At 45.0% G+C, this 24453-nt stretch overlaps 1 protein-coding gene across 4 annotated transcripts in view; it reads right to left on the bottom strand.

The window, feature by feature from the left end:
* Window positions 1-24453, bottom strand: part of CACNA1C (calcium voltage-gated channel subunit alpha1 C) — a 491623-nt gene that overhangs the window by 8480 nt on the left and 458690 nt on the right. For 3 of the 4 annotated variants that reach the window (XM_074902152.1, XM_074902151.1, XM_074902150.1), the window contains 12 exons: window positions 21655-21746; window positions 20674-20839; window positions 19652-19779; window positions 17927-18023; window positions 13754-13856; window positions 11447-11548; window positions 9881-10008; window positions 8616-8750; window positions 7336-7688; window positions 4938-5066; window positions 4352-4461; window positions 2316-2419 (listed from right to left, as the gene is read on the bottom strand). In XM_074902152.1, coding sequence (XP_074758253.1) covers window positions 2316-2419; window positions 4352-4461; window positions 4938-5066; window positions 7336-7688; window positions 8616-8750; window positions 9881-10008; window positions 11447-11548; window positions 13754-13856; window positions 17927-18023; window positions 19652-19779; window positions 20674-20839; window positions 21655-21746 — 1647 coding nt within the window. Of the gene's footprint in view, window positions 1-2315; window positions 2420-4351; window positions 4462-4937; window positions 5067-6444; window positions 6472-7335; window positions 7689-8615; window positions 8751-9880; window positions 10009-11446; window positions 11549-13753; window positions 13857-17926; window positions 18024-19651; window positions 19780-20673; window positions 20840-21654; window positions 21747-24453 lie in introns of all 4 variants that reach the window. The other variant, XM_074902149.1, reaches the window with a different exon arrangement.

Below are 24453 nucleotides of genomic sequence, written 5' to 3'. Positions count from 1 at the left end.
TGGGAGGATCAATATCTGATGATTATACTTCAAGTCATCCAGTCCTTCTGTAATCATATACACAACCTCTGAGTCATCCAGCCTCCTTTTATAACAAATTTGGTTTTGCCAAGAAAGGTTGGACCAGATGATCCTTGAGGTCCCTTCCAACCTGGTATTCTATGATTCTATGAAATTTCTTAAGCAGCTCCTTGTTGTACAGGGCTGATCTGATGCCTTATTCATGGTGACTGCTGCCTTGTTCCACAGGCAATGCTGTCAAAGTCATAAACTCATCTCACAGAGGTCACTGCTGCCTCAGAAGAACAAAGATATAAATGCATAGAAAATACAAAAGCATGTGGATTGTGTTACAGAGAATCCTCTTATTTGAGCTGGGGTTAGTTTCACACAGTTTCAGCTATCTGGAGGCTCTATGTTTAGTCTAAACTGTGTAGAGACACCTCTCTTTGGTACCTGCCTGAAAATGCTGTCTGGAGGATGAGACTTAGACAAGACTTATACTTGCCCTTTGGAGATGCTCTTTTCCTCTGTTGACCACAGTGGGACTGAACTGACTATTTCAAACTAAAGAGCTAACTTTAAGATATCTACAGTTCAGTGGAGCTTAGTCCATCTGCCACTGAAATCTCTGGGAACTGACAACCATGCTGTGCTGATGAGTTCAGTGACAGATGAGCAAAGTAATTATTAGTCACCTACAGAGTTCACCAAGATTTTCTCAGGAATTAGATGTCAGTCACTTACTAAATTTCAGTGAGGAAGAAAGCCTTTAAAAATTCATCTGTATAAGTCATGCCCTGTAGGCTACGATGGCCTCAGCACATTCCTAAACCTACTAGGACTTCAATGAGAGCCCTAGATCTGTCAGGCAGGACAATTGAGCCGTTTTTTCAGCTTGTTGGCAGAAACATATGCATATGTTTTATCCAAAATGTAAGGTTCTGAAGAAGTTAAAAGAAGCTCTTAGGGATTTGTTTGGGCTTCAGCTGCATATATTTACATATTGTGATGTATGAATATTTTGTGAGAATACCCCTTCAAGCATTCACAAGCAACCGACTCCATTGCACTTAGCAGAGGCAACCTTTCCACTTTATGTTCTTGTTTTAAGCACTGTTGAAGGCTAACATTTTTGTAACCATATGAACACTGCTGATTGTTGCCAGCTGGAGGCCAGATGCCTATTTCAGGGTAACCTTTCAGTCTGGGTGAGTGACACTGGGGTGCGTAGATCCCCATCCCTCTAGGGTTGGAGTTGTATTCTGGGATGTGGAAGGGTGAAGTAGCTCCATCCTCTTTGTACAGGTTGGAGGGAGGTGATTCAGCTAGCTGGGTGGTCTGAGAGGGTGGGAGGCATATGTCTGGTCTGGTGTGGGAGGGCAGGAAGCCTCAGGAGGGCTGTTGGTGCTGTGGGGAATGTGGGAGGCTGTTTTCTGCCCACTTCTCCCTGACCAAACACATTTGCAGGTTGTCCCTGCCACAAAACTTGACCCTTAAAGGATAACTGGCTGGGAGTCGAGGTGAGAAAAGCCAGGGAGCCTCAAGTATGCTTATCTTTCATTCTTCTGCTCTGTCTTCTTATTCCTCCTGTCCCTGCCATGGGGCATTTTCGACCCCAGTGACAGCCTAAGGAGGTGTGAAGGCCATTCTGCCCTGTCCTAGGAGACTGCACAGAGCAAGATGCCTCACTTGCAAGGCTGGTGCTACCATCTGCACTTGTTTTTTTTATGGTGACAAAAAGTGGCATCATCAAACTAAGAGACACAAATCTACTTTGGACTATGACAGCTGGCTAATCATCTAGGTACGTGCCTTAGCATACATTTGCTAGGCTGCTGAATACATTTACAAATCAGCTTAAGAAGCTGATTAATTACATGTAATCAGTTTAGGTTTTAAAATGAATAATTACAGTTACTGGTTACCTTTAATTAACATGAAAGACACTGAACATTTTATTCCTATGTATGCTACCATCAAAGCCAGTGTAATTTCGCTGCAGCGTGCAATTTGGGCAGCTGTTTTTATCTTTTAGCTAGCTTTTTATTTTATTCTTTCATGGACATCAAAAAATGATAACTCTGCTGAATCGAAAGGATGTGTTCCTGTAGCATTCTTCTGGGAATGATAAAAATCCCGAAAGCAGGAATGAGCATGATGGCAAATACAATTTCTAAAAATTGAACCTGTGATATAGGTGAGAAACTACCCCAAATGGTTTTTAAAAAGTTGGTTGGGATACAATGTGGAGGCACTGCAGATGGTAGGGTCTCAGTTATATTGCTGGGCCCTTTGTCGTTATTAATGCTTACCTGATGATGTACCAGATGCAAAGGCAGAACAGTCTTCTGAGAAACATCTACGCCCTGGTTCTTCTGTCTTTTCAAACACTCTAAGTGAAAAGATGCTCTTCGACCTGAAACAGCAATCACACACAGCTGGGTCCATCACTCATAATACATTACAGGTAATCTGTTTTCAATTTCTTTTAGTGCAATCACATTGGTGATACAGCAAAGACACCCACATTTCAGGCTCTGTCCACTTTCCCTCAAGACTTTGCCCATTTCCAAAGCATTTGTATTTAGAAAAAGCAGTCACCCATCATGGACCAACTAGCACTACCTTCCAAGCAAGCGCCAAGATAAAATTCTGGACGATGATTTTTATTTTTCCTCTTTTAAAACACTGTCCTAATAGATACCATGCAGCTGATTTCCCTTCTAAGCAGTGGAAGTGTTCTCAGACCTCTCTGGTTCAGGTAAAGCCTGCAGTGGGACTGATGATGGCAGCTGAGGCTCTGGTGCTGTGCTTGGCTGTGCACAACATGCAGGAGGGGACATGAGGCTGCTCAGGTGACCTCGGCCTCCCGCTTGCATGTGATCTGTGTCCCTTAGCTGCCAGACATACCACAGTTTATGAGGCTGTGTCTATAGCAATGTCAAGTGGAAGTGAATTAATCAATGGTTGAATTCACTGGTGAACAGAAGACATGAAGCATTTTCAAAATTTGGAAAGAAGGGAAGAGAAAAAAGCTTATTTTCTCTTGGAAAAAAAAAAGATTTTAGGGGGAACTATTGAAACAGTTGCATTGTTTACTTGCTATAAAATTAAACTTCTGTAAATATGAGAAAGGTGCTCCCTATGCAGGAATTTAAAAGTACTGCGAAGCATGTTTATGAACAAGTGCTTTACTTCTAAAGAATGGTAAATCCAGTATTAAAGATAGAGCTGCACAGTACACTAAAATATTTTGTCGACTTCTTGATCCTCTTGAAATTTTTCTAAAGAAGGAAAGAAAATTAGAATTCTGAAAATAGTAAGTATCTATAATATTTATTTGTTGAGAAAAGGCCCTAACCCAGAGAAAGTATGCCACAATGCAGATAAAATGTATTTCCTCTTTCTAGACAAAAAACCTAGTAAAATGAGTATGACAGCACTGTATAAATATTCACTAGAATCTAGTTAATGAAGCACTGTATCAAGGCCTGCAAATTTGGCCTTACAGATAGATATAGGAATTGTCATTGCCTAATATTTTAAGTTTTGAAACAAAGTAAATGCTTTTAAAAAACTCAATTGTACAAGCATCCTGAAGGATTTGAGTGAAGATTCAGTAGCCTCACTTTAAACATTATACTACCTTATCTGTCATTTTTGTTTTGTGAGAATATATTTTATGTACAGGATTCATTTTAGTTTCTCCCCCAGATGTCCTTTTTCTCCACACCAGTACTCAGGAAAAAGGGTGAAAAATATTCTACATAAAAAAAGCTCATTTTCTTTCAGACTCTCACATTTGTCCTGCTTCTTTCATAAAATCTTGTGATTCATGGATTTCACCTGAGCGTAGTCTGCACACTCAAGCAACTGAAAATCTCCAGGTACAATTAAAGCAGAAAGCAAATGTGTATTGTATTAACTTAATCTGAGATTCACTGTTTTCCTCATAGTGGACAAAAGACAACCTCTCCTTTCTCCCTGCTGAACACACAGAGAACAGAACACCATATACTCAAGGCTAGTCCATTCGGTGACTCCCTGGTGATTGTTTGGAGAGTCTACAGTGCACTAATAAACTCCCCTAATTCACAGGAGGGCTTAATCAAACAGATCACAAGGACTATCCAAACAGCCACAGATTCATCTATTGACTGAGCATAAAGTCAGTAGAGTCATGTGCATGATCATGATCATATGCATCCCGTGGGATTCCTGGTCTCATGAGCTAAATGCAGCAAACAGCAACACCCGTGCCCACACACGCTGGGATTCCTCCAGCGAGATGCGAGAACTCAGTTGAGGCAGAGGAGAGCACAGCCTGCATGTCGTGCTGGGAGGTTACCTAGTGCTGAGGAGCACAGAAACCCTTTCTTCGGAGAATGCCGGGTGTCCTCTCCTTTGTTGTTTTCTGGTGGAGTAAGTTGTCTGTTTTCATCATCTTGGTATGAGAGCCTGTAAAAGGAGAACAGAGGGATTCTACAAAAGCAGCTGATATTGGGCAGAATAACCCCTCTTCCAGCAGGGAAGCCAGGAAGATCATGCTGTCAAATGGATGCAATAGCAAGCTAGCTTCAAACTGTAACTGTTCCAGGAGCAGTTACAAGAGACCTTGAGACAGAGAACGCTCTAAAGATGAGATCTGGGAACGTTAGATGATAGAAGTGAATGTGGGGGGAGGCCCTCCAGATCCAGATGTCTCATTCAGGGGAGAGGGAAAATCCTAGGTGAAAGATATCCTTTTCAATGTTACTTCTCAGTGCTGAACTTAATTTATTAAAAATTATTTTCTGATATCTGAGTTCTCCGACTAAAGACCTCTGGCCTTATCCCACAAATTGAAATATTTGTAGAAAAATGTCACCTCTTCCCACCTCTCCCCCTTAATTAAAGAACCACCCAACCATCTTGACTAAAGATGCAAAGCTCACATTTCGGTAGAGAGCAGACTTGGTTCACTACAGTACTCAATGTCTTCATTCAAATTTTCATCATAAGTCTCATCCTGAGACACTTCCTCTTGGCAAACAATTGCCAGCTGGCTGTCTCTGGAACTGGAGCTAATGAGCAAAAAAGACAAGTAAAGATACGGAGATGGTAAAGACAACCTGTTAAAAAGACAAGAATGACAGGCTCCATCTGTCTCAGTTTATTATAATGCTGAAGAGCTATCATAGAAAAAATCAATGTCTGAACAGAGCTGCAGAGTTCACAAATACAAAGCAACAACCTTTGTCTGTGTCCTCTTTCAGAGGAAGAGTTTCTTAAATCAATGCTGAACAATACTGTAAACGTATTATTGTCATTTGTGACTACATGTACTCTATAAATATGCACATCACGCTGACCACATTTCCAAAGATGTAACTCACTGAACTCGAAGTGAGTTACTCAGAAATCTGAGATGGGCTCTTGAAAATACAGCTTTTTCCCTTGTTGCAAAAGCCTTGGTTACAAATTTCAGAGAAGCCTCCTAGACACTAATAGTAATCCTCTCAGCTCAGTGGTGTATGGTCTCTGCCTCCTAAATCCATTCCTCTGCAGCATCTCTCCCCTCTTCCTCCTGTTCACGCTCTTGTTCCTTGCTGTCTTTTCCATCTTCAGTCCCCTTTTTCTCATCACTAACCACAGAGTGCTTCTACTGAATTCAGCAGGATCTGTTCAAACCCTTAAGTGTGACAGCCCTTAATTTCCTGCTTGTCTCATCTTTGTCCCTCTGTTTCACATGTCAGCCCTCATATTTCACTTAATTCTGAGTTTGTGTTTTCTGAGGAGTAAAGTAAAATCTGATAGTAGTATGAATCTTTGAGATACTGACATGGAGGTATTGGAGCCAATGTCAGTCTGTTACTAGCATTTACAGAAGAGAGCAGTGTGACAGGGTTTTTTTCATCTTTCGGGAATTGGATAGGAAACATTATTTTATTATTTGGTTTAAGTAAAAAGCATTGGGAGAAATGTGCATATGCATGGTATAAAACAGCCTGTAGGACAGTGCTTAAGTGACCTTTCTCCTGAGATGGGAGGCAAGTAAATCTGCTAAGGTACAGAGGGAAGAAAAATCAGTACATGGCAGCTCCCCTTATTCAACACTTTGTGTTTAGCCAAAACCATACAGAATTTTTGTATTAACACACCAGGGTGTACTTCACTGTGCTGTGACCAGAGAGTGTCTAGATGTGTGAGCCCAGCTAGAAACTAAAAAAACTCCAAATATAGAAACCAGCTAGAAACAGTCCATACACCTGACTGTGGGCAGAAAAGCCCTGAATTGGGAGTATTTTCTGGAGATGTTGTGGTGATCATTACCTCTTTTTCAGCCTGACTGACACCAAAAAGAAACTTTCATATTCATCATTAATAGGGATTTGGATTTCAATGGGATGAACAATGGGTCTTACACCCAGAGAGCATTAGAGCATGAGGGAGAACACATACCGTCCCAGTGTTTCGTAGTAATGCGTCCTAATTCAAGGAAGGTGTCCGAAGAAGCAAGGAGAGAAAAGAACATCATGTTAGCAAGTGTCACATCAGCACAAGTAAGCAAGCAGGAGGGTAGATGGTAACATACATTGTGCAACTCCTGTGGCCTCCCTCAGGAAGGCACAAAATAGAAAAACCACTGGACTTTTTATTTGGGCAGTTCTGCATGCACTGAATTTCTGCTGTCTTATTGTTCCATTCTGTTCTTTGCTGAGGCAGCATTTCTCTACTTTTTCACATTGTCCACACTCTGCACTGAAAAAATTTTTCCAGCTCCTTCCTCCTGTTACTGAAAGGGTTATCCCCCTCCCACCCCACAATAAAAATGATACTCCTTTCATATTAGTCATCTGTGTGTAGACATCCTGAAAGCTGTCCAGAGAAGGGGATGTTCTTTGCTTTGCACAGTGTTGCATTTCTGAAAACCTTGCCTTCCTCCACCCAGAATGCCTTTGGTGACCTTTGTAGGGATGTGACCCACTGAATGAAAAACGATTGACTTCCACAAAGCTCCCTATCAGTCTCTTTCAGTTACCAGTTGATAAAACACCTCCCTGTGAAGGAGGGATAAATAAGACTCCTTTTGGTTCTTACAAAGGTTTCTTCATGATAAAGCCCAAAGAAAGCAAGTGTATTGGTCAGTAAGAGTGCTGCTTCTTTGCAGTGGTCAACTGATGCATATCTGTTGTACTGTGGACTTTGGCACAAGTGGAGAACGCGAAGGCTCAATCCAGGCTGCAGGCTGGGCAATGTCTGCTGGGTGACTTCAGCTCGGCAGCAGTGCTCTGGTGTTTGCATGCATGTTCCTATACCTGGTCCATTGACTCACTCTGCTGTGAAGCTTACCTTTTGGAAGGTAGTTTCCAAGGAGCCTCCTGCACATGTATGGTGGGTGACAAGGGGGTCCCGTGGCCTTCCACTGTGCTTACAGTGCTTGGGTAGCTGGGTGGGCTGGGGAAACGGCACAGAGCAGTGTTGTTGGCATTATTGATGTTGGCATTGGACCCTGAAGATGAGTAGCTGCTGGGAGTGAAGGTGGAGTCCACCAGCTTCTCATGAGACGGAGACTCGGTATCTCCCTGGTTGTTGCCAGATTTGTTGATGTGCAAAGGTCGCTGGGTGGTGAATGTCTGGGGGAACGCACTCCTGCCATCACTTTGGTAATAGCTGACATGGTTTCCAAACAAGCCTCCGGCTCTCTGTCAGAAAAACAGGAATGATTTTCCTTTCATGTGTGAGAAGACCCAAGTGTGAGGACCATGCACACCTCTTCCAGAGGATAGTGCATGGACTTCTCTGTCAGACTTGGTACATGCTTTAGCTTCCTAAAATATTTCAGAGGACAGGCCAGGTGCATAGGTGAGGCAAAGGTGTCTCTACACCTCCCACCAGTCTTGGGAGTGCAGGACTAGGTAGGGATGCAAGAACCAGGTAACTGCTCTCTACTTTTCACAGTGCAGTTGCAAAGAAACATTTAGACATGAGAGGGAATTTGAGAAGAGCATCAGAAACTATTAATGACATGGAGGAGCAAATGAAGAAAGGTTTAATGAGCCAGTTATGATTTATATGGTTTATATGATGAGTGGTGAAAGGAATTGACAGCATCTTTCTATAACACAAGGAGGAAAATGCCAAAGGAGACGAAATATTACCAGAGGAGACAATTACAAGAAAGAGGTATGAATTAAGAAAGAGAAGATTTAGGTAACTTCTTCAGAAGGTTTCCTCCTTCCATAGGAGCTCTATTGGGTTTAGGTGTCCTTTTTGGAAGGATGCTACTTGTGCCACTGAAAGAAGGAGTAAACAAAACCCTGAAGTGTGCCTGGCTGCTGCTCTGCAGACTGTAAGGTGGCTGAACAAATCTGTTCTTCAGACTCTTTGGCCATTCTCATTCTGATTTTATTTAGGTTTTATGAGGGAAACTTCCTTTGAGAAGAAAATGGGATGAAAACTGTGCAAAGATCTTGGGACTTGGCACCCTGAATCCACCACTGTGTTTTTTAGTAGGGTCTAGAAAGCAAGAAGGATGGACCAGCTGAAATATAGAATGCATGAAAGAGGAGGTAGCACTCTGAGCTCAGCCAGTGGTCTAGTCTCAGCTTGCAAATTTATTCAGCACCTACCCGGAAGATATCATCTTCAGAGGCAGCAGAAACAGCTTCTTTCATGGCCTTATCTAGCTCTTCTTCAGCTGTCAGGTCTCCAGAAATTGCTCGTCGGATCTCTGGCCCAATGTCGTGAAGTGTGCGCAGACCAGCCTGCAAAACAGCAAACTATAGAGCTTCATATCTCCGAGTGGGTACAGGAGAAATAAATGCAGTGCTATTTCTTCCTAAGCACGGTGAAGACCTTTTACTTAATATAGCATCTCCAGCTCCTAGAAAAACACCAACAAATCTCCAGTTTAGAGAGGGAGAAACTTCGCAATCCAACCCAGGAATGTTTGTTGCTAGTCCTCTGGCTTCATCACAACAGGACATAGACATAAACCCACAGGCTTGACTAAACAAGTCTGCATGCTTTCAAATTTGGATTCTCAGATCCACAACCAGAAGCCCTAGAGCAGCCACAGTTCCAGCTGAACCATGTATTTCATGCCTCTGGAAGTCTTGCCTTTTTAATCAGCAGCTTAAATATGGATTTAATAGCTAAACTTCTGGCATCTGGACCTGGACAGTCCTCAAACCCCTCAATGACTGGAATCTGCTCCAGGGAGCCCATCCAGGAAGTAAGCTGTGGGTATGCTGAGACCTCAGTCTGTATCTGTGCCTGTGTCACAGCACTTTTTAGCCTGCTGGAACTCCAGAGTCACCCTTTTTCCTTACTGTACTCTTGAGAGACATAAATGGTGCTGCTTGTACATTAAATTCAGCTTTCTCATTCTTTCACACAGCTTGGTAGTCCACCCAGTGAACATTAAGCACAGTGGTGAACAGATCCCAGGTTTTAAAGCCTGATGCCCTGCCCATTGGATGGCCCTGGCATCCAGGTATGCTTTTTGCCCTAACTGATTTTGCCTCTTGGCAACATGCTCTTCCTGACCCAGTTAGAGTTACTCCCCTCAGAAAGAGTAGAATGAATCTGTTAATAAGCAAATCTCTGCTTGACACTTCATACTAGTTGTCTAAAAGGAACCCAGGTTTCAAATATTACTAGCAGATTGATAAACTCTGGATATACCTCACTTGTGCCTTCCACCTCCAGAGCTAAGAGGTGTGGCTTGTGGCACATACATGTATATCCAAAAGTATTGATGTGGTAATTCAAGGGGTCTACAAGCTCCTTTCCAGTGGGGATAGCCCATTACAGCCCCCAGAATGGTTGAGAGGAAAGTGGGGTCAAATGCCTCTACTGTACCACCCATGTTTGTCCTATTCCCGCTTGTCACCTGCAAGGAGAGGGCGTTGCGCTGGGAGGGCTTGCCCACCAGTCCCTGTTCTTTACGTTTTTTGAACTTCCGGAAATACTCCTGAATCAGGAAAGTGGCGTAGAACTTTCCGACGGTCACCTCGTCATCTGCAAAGGGGTATTAAAAATAAAATCGAGTAAGCAACTGATTATAAATAGTGTATTTGCTAATGTGAGCCTTGTGATTTGCAGCAGAAATGCTAGGCACCACAGTACATCTCTGCTTTTTACAGCATCAGAATGCAGGGCTGAAGGAAGGGATTGCTCCACAGCCAGAGCTTGCTGTATGTAGTCAGGAGCAGAGGTGCACATGGCATTTGGACAGACTGGCTCTCCTGGCAGAGAACCCCTATAGCTATGCACCTCTGGATGTACATCGTTTATGGTGAAGTGCCTCCAACTTTTGCAGTCTCTGGTATTGTATTGGTTTACCAGACAGGATCTTACTGTAACAGCAGCCTCCCAGTCTGGGTCAATGCATGCTGCTCTGTCTTATGATAGCCTAGGGTAATGCGTACTCAGAGTCTGTGCTCACCAACAGCATCTGACTGACCATCCATCCCAGACCTGATGTGGCCCTTCTCCGCACTGAAATTCTGTCTGGTTGTGCCTAGCATGGGTGTGAGCAAACCAAAATGATCACCTTTCCCCAGAAATGCAGTCATTGCTGTATTCTCACTCAATACAAACTGTCAGTCAGCCAAAATACGCACTAAGTTTTTAGTTTCCAGGTAACTCTCCTCCCTTCTCCAAACCCACTGCAAATTTTATAAGACATGGTCCACTGACTTCAGAGCAGGCTGAGCAAGGTTCAGGATCTGTCTGCAACTGTTAACTAACTGCCAAGTGCTTTTTTGTGCTATAGCCCCTGGAGCCACCTGGAAGGTCAGTGAAGGCCACACTGGATGCTCATGTACCTGGCATCCCAAGAAGCCTAGTAATTACACTCTACCAGGGACGCTGCATAGACACCCACAGCAGTCTGTACACCAGTTCAGACTGGCTGAGGAATGTCCCTAGGTACATGAGTCTTTGACAGGTATCATAGCAGAAAGCAGTTATGTGAATAAAAAAAGTGTTATATGCTGTAGTAGAGGTAGTTTTGCTAAATATGAAGGGGTTATGACATGGGGCTGCATCCTTAACTTGAGTGTAAGGCCTTATCTCTTATGCAGTCAGATAAAGTTCACATCATCCTCCACAGGAGCTACTTAGCTCTGCTCGCTTCCTTTGCCCCTAGCAAGCACCAGGTAATGTCCAGAGGAGCAAATGCCTACAATCAAACTGGGACAAGATCTAGAAATAAAGGTTTCTAACTCCTATTATGCACCTTTTCTTCCTTCTGTGATTTCTCAGCAGTAAGAACAGGATATTCATGTTAGTACAGGCAGAAAGAGACGTCAGCCTGATGAAATACAGGTAACAGCTTGTAGAAGAAAGCTTGTCCCCCATATTCCACCTAATGATCATGAGGTGCAGCAGGACATGTCAGGTGGGGGGAAGAAGACAGACAGATTCAGACTCTGGGACAAGATCCTACACTCACCACCTGCGGGGGGCACCACCTGGTCCAGCAGCTTCATACTGGTGCGCTTCCAGATTTTCTTAATTATTGCTCTCAGCTCTTCGTTGGCTTGCTCCAGGTTACCTGCAGGGTGAAAATCATCAGAGACAGGAATTAAATGGACCCTGCAGAGGAGCAATTTCATGTCTAGCATGGCAATCTTGGGAGAAAAATACCAGAGCTTTTTCAGTAGTGGAAAGTTTGGGGCAGAGATGCTCTGACCATTGCTAAAGCCCCCTCAGAACAAGAGGTCTTCTTCCTGAAAATGCATAGTTATCTCAGGGTAGGAAGGTGCCTGTGTTACTGACTGATAGTCTGCAACAGCCAGAAACAACACAACCATAGTGCCACTTCATCTCCAAAAGCAATAATCTCACCTAACACTTCAGATTTTAACTGAAATCCAGTGAAGACTGAATATGATAAGAATAGAGGTCAGTTAATGGGAAACTAAAGCTTGGGAAACACAAATAATTGGTGGTAAATATGCATCTAGAAATCTGAAGACCTGGGCCTGCTTGCAGTACTTCCCAAGAATTACCTGCAGCAATCCCTGCCTTCCAGCAGACATCAAGTTCTTCATACGGTGCCAAGAGTCTGCCCTGGAGAGCCTGCACAGTGCTGTGACAGGGCATTACAGGTGTGTGTAAGGCCTTCACTATCTGACTCAGAGGACTGTCCAAGGATACTTGTGTTTGCTGTCTGAAGAACAGCAGAGGCAATAACAAGCCTTTTATGTAACTGTCTGAACTTAGATTTTACATGTTCCTCCAAGGGACTCTGAGCTAAACGAGACATTAATCAAGCCACACTACCCCTCTGAGAGCATGTGAAGCAGATTTGTTTTATATCCTTTCCTTCTTGATACCCATTTCCTCCCAAACGACTCAGCTTCAATTTTATTTCTTGATTTATGTACATTCAAACCCCTTATAATTGAAGCTTTCTTCTCTCTCTAGGTGTATGAAACCACTCTCTTGTCCTCCTAAAGGTGCTGTTCCTGCAGATTTTCTTATTGCTCCCCAGCATTAAGGCTCAGTGTGCTGCACAGGGCTCTGCATGGCAGTAGCTCTCTTAATAGGATGCAGTGAAGTTAGGGACACCCAGTAACTTGTTAAGGATGGAATAGGTGGACAGCATCAAAGGCAGAAATCTGACTCAGAAGGACTAATTCCAAACTCCTGCCCCAACCACTTACAAGATACTGCTAAGCCAACAAAGCAAGCAAGCAGTTTGAGGCTTTAGGTGATTTCCCAGGAGTTCACTGGCAATGACTGTTTGAGGCTAAAATGGACAAGAACACTGAGTCCTTCTAGGGTCTCTATTTCATAAGACACAAGATGTCCTATGGGGGCTGTGGTTGGCTTTTTCCTCAGGAGAGCCTATTTGGCTGCAGTCAAATTTTGTTTAGCACAGCATTCAAGGCCTTAATATAATTTTTAAATTTTACCACTTTTTTTAGCTAAACTATCAGTGTAATCCTGGCACAGCAAGCTAGGGTTCTGCTGGTCTCTGCTTTCCTATGCCTGAAATGTAACACAGCCACTCCTGAGGCAGAGATGTTTAGCTGTGAATCATAGACCTGCATGCTCTTTTAGACCATCTCATCAATACAAAGCCAGGTTTGGACTCAGGACCAGTATCTTTCATTACAGCAGGCAACAGAGTGCAACAAAGGGGACAAGCTGAGCCCAAAATCCTGCCTGCTTTCCCCAGCTATACATGCTGGCCCTGGAAAGCTATTAAAAGCCCATTTGCTTCTCATCCGCCTTTATCCTACAACATTACTGTCACTACAATGTGATATTAACTCATGATGTTAACTGCTAATGGAAGCACAGGAGGAGTTTTAGTGAAGTGAGACCCTCCAGTCCAAGCTGTTTTGCCTTCCTTGGATTAGAAGATCAGTGATAACAGCAGTCAAAAAGTGGCCCAGCTCTGCAGCCAGTCTGCACAAGGGGAGGCTTCTTTTCCTTCCCCCTCATCACTATTTGAGCAGACACTGATCTAAAACTTTTAACTTTGAGACCATTGTAAAGAACATGATCAATAATCTGAGATGATACTATGGGAAGAACCAGCTTTCTAGGTAACTGGAAACACTGTTCTCTCCCTAGAAGATATTATTCCTCCAAACATCTTTACATGGCTTTTTGTACCATGTGCTGCATATGAGTAACTGAGATAATTTTACACAAGATGTCCTTATTGTTGTATTCCAGCTCAGCACACTTAGGTGTGAATACCACTCAGCTACCTTCGTAGCCTTGCAGTCAGCAAGCTTCTTACCTTCTGTCTTGATCCTCAGTGCTGTTCTGACCAATGCAAAGAGAGTGGCATTGAACATAACAGTCCCATCACTGTTCAGTGGCATATTCATGGAGACAAGGCGCTGTGGAATAAGAAGAAAGAAAACAAACATAGTGCCAACACATGGACTGAAGCATGCTCTTCCTTATGCCCTCGTGATGCCCTCCACACCTGCCACCCCTCTAATGTAAGCATCCATGGCCTGTGAATTTAGTTACACAATTATAAAAGTACTTATCATTTCCACTGATGGTCCCAACCATGGTGTGCTTGCCCTGCAGTCTCTCTCCCATTGCCAGATACCCTGTTTTCTTCAGTGTGGCTGTCACTTTCTAAACTTTGTTTTGCCCAGGAGCCAGTGGGCATTTGCCCACACTGTATTACATGGACAGAGATTTGTTCCAGTCCCCAAACCATTTGGCTTCTAAATGACACCTTTTTTCTTATGAAGAGAAAACTGATTTCTTTAAACCTTGTGAGGCACTTGCAAACTCACCTGCACTAAAGCTGTGCCTGGTGCAAATGTAAACAGAGCACCAGAATCTTTCAAGTGACAGGCTTAAAGATAGGGGATTAATGAACCTGAAAGCCAGTCTGCTTTATCCAACTATTCCCCCTCTCCCTTTTAAAACAGAATCACAAAATCACAGAATCATCTAGGTTGATAAAGACCTTGAAGATCATCTAGTCCAACCATTAACCTAACACTGACAGTTCTCAACTACACCATATCCCTCAGCGCTATGTCAACCCAACTCTTAAACACCTCCAGGGATGGGGACTCCACCACCTCCCTGGGCAGCCCGTTCCAACGCCTAAAAACCCCTTCTGTAAAGAAATGCTTCCTAATATCCAGTCTAAACCTTCCCTGGTGCAACTTGATGCCATTAACTCTTGTCCTATCACTTACTACTTGGTTAAAGAGACTCATCCCCAGCTCTCTGCACCCTCCTTTCAGGGAGCTGTAGAGGGCGATGAGATCTCCCCTCAGCCTCCTCTTCTCCAGACTAAACACCCCCAGTTCCCTCAGCCACTCCTCCTACGACCTGTGCTCCAGATCCTGCACCAGCTCCGTTGCCCTTCTCTGGACACGCTCGAGTCATTCAATGTCCTTTTTGTAGTGAGGGGCCCAAAACTGAACACAGGAATCGAGGTGCGGCCCCACCAGGGCGGAATACAGGTGTGAGATCCCTTCCCTGTGCCTGCTGGCCACGCTACTTCTGACACAAGCCAGGATGCCATTGGCCTTCTTGGCCACCTGAGCACACTGCTGGCTCCTGTTCAGCCGGCTGTCAATCAACACCCCCAGGTCCCTCTCTGACTGGCAGCTCTCCAGCCACTCCTCCCCAAGCCTGTAGCGCTGCTGGGGGTTGTTGTGGCCCAAGGGCAGCCCCCGGCATTTGGCCTTATGGAAACTCCTCCAGCTGGCCTCAGCCCATGGCTCCAGCCTGTCCAGGTCTCTCTGCAGAGCCTCCCTACCCTCGAGCAGATCAACACTCCCACCCAACCTGGTGTCATCTGCAAACTGACTGAGGGTGCACTCGATCCCCTCGTCTAGATCATCAATAAAGATGTTAAACAGGAGGGGCCCATCGTGACCGGCCACCAGCTGGATTTAACTCCATTCACCACAACTCTTTGGGCCCGGTCATCCAGCCAGTTTTTTCACTCAGAAAAGCATGTGCCCATCCAAGCCACGAGCAGACAGTTTTGCCAAGATAATGCTGTGGGAATGGTGTCAAAGGCCTTACTGAAGCCAAGGTAGACAACATCCACAGCCAACAAGCAGGTCGCCCTGTCATAGAAGGAGATCAGGTTTGTCAAGCAGGACCTTCCTTTCATAAACCCATGCTGACTGGGACTGATCATCTGGTTGTCCTGCATGTGTTGTGTGATGATACTCAGGATGATCCATTCCATCAGTTTCCCGGGCACCAAAGTCAAGCTGACAGGCCTGTAATTTCCCAGATCATCCTTCCGACCCTTCTCATATATGGGTGACACACTGGCTAATTTCCAATCTGTCAAGACCTCCCCAGTCAGCCAGCACTGCTGGTAAATGGTGGAAAGCAGCTTGGCAAGCACCCCAGCCACCTCCTTCAGCACCCTCGGGTGTATCCCATCCGGTCTCATAGACTTGTGTGTGTCTATGTGATGCAGCAGGTCACTGACTATCTCTCCTGGATTGTGGGGGGGTTGTTCTCCCAGTCTCTGTCTTCTGGCTGAGGAGGCTGGATTCCCTCTGTACAACTGGTCTTGTTATTAAAGACTGAGGCAAAGAAGGCATTAAGCACCTCAGCCTTCTCCTCATCACTCATTCCCATGTTTCATCCTGCGTCTAGCAGGGGATGGAGGCTCTCCCTCGTCTTTCTTCTGCTGTTGACATACTTATAGAAACATTTCTTTCTTGTTATCCTTGACTGCTGCAGCCAGATTAATTTCTAGCTGGGATTTAGACCTCCTGATTTCCACCCTGCATAGTCTCACAGCCTCTTTGTAATCACTGTGAGTGGCTAGCCCCTTCTTCCAAAGGCTGTAAACTCTCCTTTTCTCCCTGAGTTGCAGCCAAAGCTCCCTGTTCAGCTAGGGTGGTCTTCTCTGGCGTTGGCTTCTCTTAGAGCACCTGGGAACAGTCTGCTCCTGTACCATTAAGACTTCCTTCTTAAAGAGTGTCCAGCCTTCATGGACCCTATACCATTCAGGACTGTCTCCTAAGGGATTCTGTCAAGCAGGTGCCCAAACAAGTCAAAGTCAGCCCTTTGGAAGTCCAGGAACTCGGTTCTGCTGCCCCCTCTCCTGGCCTCTCTAAGAATACAGAACTCTCTTATTTCATGATCTCTGTGCCCTAGTCGGCCTCTGACAGCCACATCATCCACGAGTCGTCCTCTGTTCACAAAGAGGAGATCCAGCAGGGCACCTTCTCTGGTCGGTTCTCTCACCAGCTGCATTAGGAAGTTATCTCCCACACATTCCAGTAATCTCCGGGACTGGTCCCACTCTGCTGTGTTGTATTTCCAGCAGATGTCTGGGAGGTTAAAGTCTCCCATAAGAACAAGCCTTGCAGTAATTCTGTAAAGCCACGTAAGACAGAGAATGAGAGCTGAATACTGTTGCAGCTGCAGGGTGAACTTCAGTGAGAACAACAACTGAATATCTGAGACAGATGTAGCAGAGTCACCAGATCATACATCCTCACTTCTGTCTCAGAAGGTAAAAGACACCAGGGATTTGGTTTGGACTCCTATGCTTTCAGGGGTTGATTCTGTTTGAGTTCTGTTTTCTGCCACTTTCATGCAACAGGCCGGGTTCAGTACCAGATTGGAGGGAAGCATGTCATCCCCCCATCACTACCACTGCAATCTTAAGACTGGGGGGTTTGAACCAGGTCGAGACAAGGAACAACTGTTAGACAGCAGACTGAAAGGGATCGGCAGTAGGCCACAGAAGTCATACATTTCTGTCTGCAGGCCCCAGGCTTTGTATTTTGCTGTGAGACTGATATAAATACAAGTGTCACTCACAAACTCTGGGACTTGCAAGGAGATGAATGAAGAACTTCAAGTGAAGGAAGCATAAAGGTTATAAACATGTCATTGTTCACTAGAGAGAGTCCTTTTTCATAGTTGGAATCTTACAACCAAAGAAATGAGTGAGACATTTTCACAGAAAATCTGTCCTTGCCCTTTGTGTATTTTAATGCCACACTCACTTTGCTGTTTAGTATCTGTCAGTTATTTAAGGAAGAATGAGAGGTTAACACTAGGTTTCTGGTGCACTGCTTAGTCCCAAGAAAGTCTCAGAGATACTTGCCCTGTTATTGCTGTCTGTCCTAATCTCTCTTGGGATACGTGTTTTATACTGCAAACATGTGTGTGGTTGATTCAGCGCTCAATATTTGAGGGCTGTAGTAAGCATGGATGTTCTCTCCCAGCTCGAGAGAGGGCTGGCAGTGTGCTGATGCCTCTGACTAGTGGACACCCCAGCTGGGGGGTGACCCCCAGCCCTCAGTTAGGTTGTAGCTGCCCAGAGGAGCCGGGGAGGTGCGGCAAGGCAGCCAGGGAGGGGCAGTTCAAACCCGTGCTGTTGCCACAGTGGGGCTGCACAGGCTGCCTCTCCCGCCCCGGCCTTTCCCCCAGCTGCAGTGTGCCTTACTTTGCAAGCCACCCGGTGAGGGCAGAGCTTCCCGAAACCCAGGGGAGGCTGGATCCGTCGGAGCAATGTCACCACATCCAAGTGTTTGATCCGTCCCCTAAAGAAGAAAGCACAGTGAGGGTCGCATCCTCAGTTTGGGTCAACCTGCTGATGCGCCTGCAGAGTGCGGATGCAGCTAGAAGTATCACTGAGATCTCTATGGCCCCACAATGCACTCCCTGTAGCCTGGACATAGCTTCAGGTATTATTTCAGGCCTCTTGCATTCCATGCATTCCTCAGGATTTGCCCAGCACTTGTATAACTCCTACTAAAAAGCCAGCTGTCAGTCATACATGAGTCAATACTTGCAAGAATTTACTTCAATCAATTAGTGCATGAATGGACAATTTGGGTTGTCCTCTCACCACTGACCTGCTCAAAATCTATGCCTGCTTCTTTACTTGTAAGTCTTAGGGCTATAGCAGGCAGAGAGGTGCAACAGCTCTCATTTTTCCTGGCACTTTACCTCCCATATATATAGCCCCAAGCCACTGTCTTTTGATACTTGTTTATGCTTCAGGCTGTCACTGGAGCCTGTGCAGAACAAATGCTGAACTTCCTCCATAGCAGCAGGTGGGTTTCTTTTAAGTTCTGTAAATGGCATCTCAAAAGACAAACTCTCTCACGGAGGGAGGAGACCTACCAGAGCCAGAGGTGGGGCTTCAAGCATGGGACATGGATAGGGAAGACAAAAAAAAGAGCTTCTCATTTATAGATGGAAAGGAACAGGATGTCATCTGGACTGAGAGGCTATCTATTATATGGCTTCAGCCACAGCAGTCCTACCTTCAAACAAGCACAAATAGTAGCATCTGTTTTGTTAGGAAACAGTGTATTTATTAGAATTCTGTGCTTATGCCCTATCCATATTAAAAGTCTCTCTGGGAAGTCACCATGGATGGGAAGAAGGGTTTCAATTTATGTATCACTCTGATAATGTGACATGGCTTCACATATTGCAGAACCTGAGCCCAAATTAATCTTGACACTATGTCTCCTAAAGAGATCTGCTTTTAGTTTACACCAAGATTTCTTTCCACAGTTTTTGCATTATGAAGGGGGCTTTGCAATTACAATTGTCAACTGTACTGTAATACCAAAAGGATCTAAATGCACTTTAAGCCCGAGCATGTGTCAAACAGAGCATATAATACTGAATGTCAGTTAAGCCCTTGTGTGAGTTGTTCTTGTGTAACTTTAAATCCCTGCAAGTCTGCTGATATGAATAACCCTGCAGACAATGTAAAACAGCCATCTGAAGGTACAGGTTGTGATGGGCCTATATGACTTACGACAAAATGGAGATTTGAGCACAGCAGCTCTGCTGTGAGTAGAAAGTCAAATAGAAGAGTCACAGCTCAATATCCCTAACACATGCAACAATAAACCAACCTTACAACCTCCTTTGCTTAACTTCCTGCTGCCCCTCCCTAAACAATCTACATCTCCAATGTCCTGCCAGGTAACAGTTCAGCTTAAATGATGAGACTTCTGTGTGTATCCTTGCACTGCTGGCTTATGGATTGGCCACCAGATACCTTGTGAAGGTATCTATTTTAGGATTTTTGTAGAAAAAATAGTGTTCCTGAAGGGGGAGCATGGCGCTTACTGCACTGGGTCTAGAGAACAGAAAATAATGGGCCTGTTCTCCCTGGGAGCTCTGATATCCAGGCTGGGTTACTTACTTGGCTTCAGGGTCATACTCTGCCCAGATCCTTTTAAACTCATCCAGGTGGTGTGGTCCTAAAATGGACCAGTCCCGTGTCAGGTAATCAAAGTTATCCATTATAACAGCTACAAAAAGATTGATGATCTGCAAACAAGGAGAGAGATGACTTGATGGTTGAGGCAGGTAATTGTAGACTTCACTGGGTTCTCTATTTAAGGTCTGGATTTGGATTTATAAAACTAGGAAGCAATTGTGAGTGATTTCTCTGTTCCTCCATGCCAACCCCCCAGTTTAAATGGGAAGATCCAAGAGGCCAGATATTCTCAGCTGGTCACATTTTTCTCTTCCCTACTAAATGGATGAGGCCCAAGTTTGCTGAATGCTTAGACGTGCTGTGATGGCTTTTTATTCACCTGTGTCGTTGCCTGGCAGAATAGGATAGTGGTGGGACAATCTGGGATTTCTCCTCTATAGGCAGTGGGGCTGAGATAAGTCTTTTCTTCTGGCCCAGGACCAAAACTTTTAAAATGTTGCTGCTGTTCACTGGGAGAGTTCTGAGCACTGATGCCAGCTGTAGAGCATGTGCTGTCGTTCTAAGCAATGCTGCATTGCCAACATGGAGCAGATGCAAGTGGGATATGTGTATTCTCACAGTCATTACTGCTGGCAGGGGAGGAAAAACCTGCTCAGCAGCCAGAAGGAAGGTAGGAGGGAAGGTGGGAAGTGTGGCTGAGGCGTTGCTAGCCTCAGCACAGCCCACAACGTGCTAATTTGGTTTTCTCATCGAGGGGGAGGGGGAAAGAGTGCTCCTTTGCTGTGCACAAAGGATTGGGATTGGAAGCAGAGCATCCCCCAGAGCTGGAGGGAAGAAGAAATGGCAGTAATCAAGGGGGTGTGGTCACTGAAAGGGTGCTGCTGAGAAAAAACCCATGGGGAGATTTTCTCTCTTTGAGATCATTCTTCTGCTGTGCAGTGCTGATGTCTGGGGAGGCAGGGGCTCAGTCTGAGGGCAGGTTTTGGTTGCGGGGGTGAACTCACCAGGAAGGCACAGAGCATGTAGAAGCTGATGAAATAGAAGACGGCGAAGCTGCTGCCACAAGAGTGATCTGCTTCGGTGGAGTTGGCTGGCTCTGACTCTGGGTCGCACTTCTTGTCTGGGAGACATGCCAGCATGATTTCCTGCCAGGCCTCACCAGTGGCACACCTAGGCATGGCAAAGGGCAAAGGAAGACAGCAGTGACCTTTGATGTGACAAGGACTGGCACATCAGCAACCCATTCCTGCTCCCATGAACATTAATGGGAGTTTTGCCACTGAGGTCAGTTAAAAGCAAGTTAGGCTGATGACTCAGCTTTGACACACATTGGCATACCCTGCTGCTCTTTTTAGCTTTGTTGCCAAAATCAGTGTGTTGTTACTGACTGTCTTTGGCTAGTCTGGGTATGGGGCTATTATGTTCCAACCAGCCAGAGTCATCAAGACGTGTATGACACGGCTATGGATTGCATGAAAAAACTCCTTGAAAATGAGGAGAGAGCACTGAATTCGTGCCAACTCCCCACCTTGTCAGCACCCCTCCCTGGTGCCAGCACATCTGGCCACAGCTGGAGCAGGATGATGTGCTAAGCTCAGCTGGGCAGAGCCATGCCAAAGCATGAGTGGGAGTTTATGTCCCTTTCCCTGCTAAAATAAGCTGGAAGTCATACTGGCTAGGTTTGAACGGAAGGAGTTTGTGATGCATATCAACATTTGAGAGCACTGAAAACTGGCTACCTTCTTTCTGAGTAGGAGGACTTGCCTCCCTCCCCAGCACTGAGTGTTGGCCAGTGTCAGCTGGCAGGGTACAAAGCTTAAGGGACCAGTTGTTTCATCTGATGTAACTTCTAGGCTCCCCCGCTAAGGCACAACATGTTTCTACTCACCTCGTGAGCATGACACAGTAGAAAGAGATAATCTGTGCCCAAGAGCAGAGGAATCGTGCTCCCAGACTGACACAATCCAGAGCTGTCAGACACCCACCTGAAAAGCAGCAGCACTGCCTGGGGGAAGGTCTGGAAGTTGTTGTTGCGGTTGATTTCTGTGGTATCGTTCAGTGCAATTTTACCAAACACCTGGCAGAAAGCAAAGGTCTTTTCAGGTTAGCCCTGCAAAATCCCCAAATCTCTTGTCAGCTGTAGCTCTTGGCCTCACCCTGACTCTGATATTTAACAGAATCTGTTCTTCTCCTAAAAAAATTGTTCCCACAGGTCTTTCATATTTGCTGTTGCCTCCCTTGCTTGTACTTTATCACCAGAAAAGCACTCATTTTGTAGCAAGAAGCACTTTCTGTTAAAACAAGACATCCTTCCTTATTTCATATACGCTGTGAATACATGATACGGGGCCTTATTTTAACAGGTACTCATATGGGGAGGGGGGTCCAGCTCAAAGAAGTCAATAACACAGAAGAAAAGGCTCCTTCCTTCATTTCTTATCTGTCCTCACCAGAAGGAAATTATAGCAAAAGACCAGCAGCTGCAAAGCCATGAGCTTCCAACTCTGTGGGGTGCCTTGGATCTTCCCAAAACAACTGAAGTACATTGCCTTGTATCTGGATATTGTCCAAATGCCTGCCCTTCTAGTCTCCATCCTTGTCACCAGCAGGTGTCCCAGGCCCCCTCCTCCCAACTCCCCCAGAATGCAGCAGTGTGAAGATAATGACTAGATTTTCCCAGACAAGGATGGCTTACAGCTTCCTTCCATGCCCAACGAACCACTGCTGCACCAACTAGCTTATCCAGTCATAGCACAGAGCCTGCAATGATCACCAAACCCTTGTAGAGGTCTGTCCTTGGATGTGAAGTTCACTGTGCAGCAGAATTTCAGGCTTCTTTGGAAAAGTCTGATATAGGTTTGAAACTTTTGGGCACTGGGACTGAGAACTTAACAAACCTTGCCTGGCAGAAAGGTCTCTGCACAGCATAGTCAGTCAGGACTATATATTCCCCATCGATAGCAACGTGACAGAGATCTCAAGGACCAAGAGCTGTAATCTTGTAGCCAAAACAAGTAGCAGGAATAGAGCAGCTCTGAGAGAACATGGAGCTTCTTTTCAAGCAAATGTCACTGATAATTAATACCCCAAGAGAAACAACGATGTGAAATGAAGCACAGGGACAATGGTGGGGAGGCCATGGCAGGTGGGAGGGAGGGTCTGTACATGGCGGCTTTCTGCAGGGTGCCTCATGGACATGTGGGCCTTCCCAGCCCCAACCACCCCCACGCCACGGGTAGCAGTGACAGTCCCAGCTGCCCTCAGGAGGAGTAGGAGGACAGTTTAAATGCTCAGAGGCAGTTTGAGCTGAGGCAGCCCATATTTTTAATTTCAGCCAAGCGTAGGCAAGGGAACTTCCCATGCTGGAAGTCTGATTTTCCTTTCAACCCTGCAGCTCCCCTCACACACGAGGCACTGGTGGCAGCTACCAGGGGTGCTTTGCATCAGGCACCTATAAGGAGCTGTAGGTAGAGGTTCTCTCATATGGCCTCTCCAGTCTGTGCCTCCTGGGCCATGATGTGAGTGGCTTCATCTATCAGCATCAGTTTGGATTTTTCCACTTGAGCACATTAGGTAGTGAGGCTTGAATGTTGTTATGCTCCAGGTCAGGGTAGTAGCTGAGATAAAGTGGTAGGTCTCCTTTATATGGGAAATTCTTATATTTTCATCAGCTCTGGTACATCTAGTCTTTCAAGATAGCTGCTTAATGGAGTGAGGAAAGATTTTCCTTCCTACGTGTCCCTGCATGTGAGGGAACTCTATGTATAGTCAGCAGGTTCAAGAGAGCAGCACACAAAACGTCTGAGATGCTTTTTGGACAAAAAGTGATGATAATAGGTCTGTTGGCTCTAAGCAAAGAGGGAAAATGAGAAAAGTTGGCTTTCTCATTGGAAGACAGGAGGGCAGAAAGCAAGCTAGTAATCTAGATCAATGTGAAAGACAGATGTATGATCTTCAGGCTGCTGAGATGATTTAAACAGAGGCTTGAATGTAAGCCAAGGCTTAAATAGCCAACTTAGAACTAGCTGACAGAGAAGGGAATAGAATTACAGAATAAAACATCTAGCCCTGAGTGCCCTGGTCATTGTAGACCCCATCCACATGGGTGCTTGGAAGACATTTTTAATGCTTTGTGTAGCTACATAACACTAGTGTAATAGTCTCAAGTGATTTTCCTGTATAGCACAGGTAATCCTGTAAGATCTTGGCCATTTGAACTCATTAGGTATCAAAGGCAAAACTGTCAAGTTTACAGTATTAGCCTAGTAGAATAAAGGACAGCTGTAATTACTGGAGGCAATTGAGATAACCTGTGATAATTAAAAATAAAGTTTAGTTTTATTTTTCAAACTGGGGCAGAGCAGATGAGTCTATGAAAAGATATGATTATAATAACAAGAAACAAATTAAAACAAGGTCACAGAGGTCAGATGATTTTTGTCACAAATTCTGTCGGCATTGTGAAACCAAGAAGATTGTCACGTTTGATGACCTCTGGAAGCAATCACGCCATGCCTTTCTATACTTTAGTCTCTGGTCCCAGGTGGCTGACTTGTCTGAGATCTTTAATTAACACAGAAGTGGAAAGTGAAGCTTAGTTTGAAAAGCAGCACAGCAAATGAGGCTGAGACTGTTACAGACTGGGCCTATATCGCATCCATTCTTCACTGGTCTGTATGCAACAACAGTTCCTTGCATAGGTGAATGCTCAGGCTGGTCCCAAGTTCATATTGCAAACTGAATAGAAAATTGTATTGATGCAACTTCCTGAAGAACTGGCACAA

This window comes from Athene noctua, chromosome 3 (genome assembly GCF_965140245.1).
Source record: "Athene noctua chromosome 3, bAthNoc1.hap1.1, whole genome shotgun sequence".
Classification (NCBI taxonomy): Eukaryota; Metazoa; Chordata; class Aves; order Strigiformes; family Strigidae; genus Athene; species Athene noctua.
This window is presented reverse-complemented; position numbering and strand designations above follow the sequence as displayed.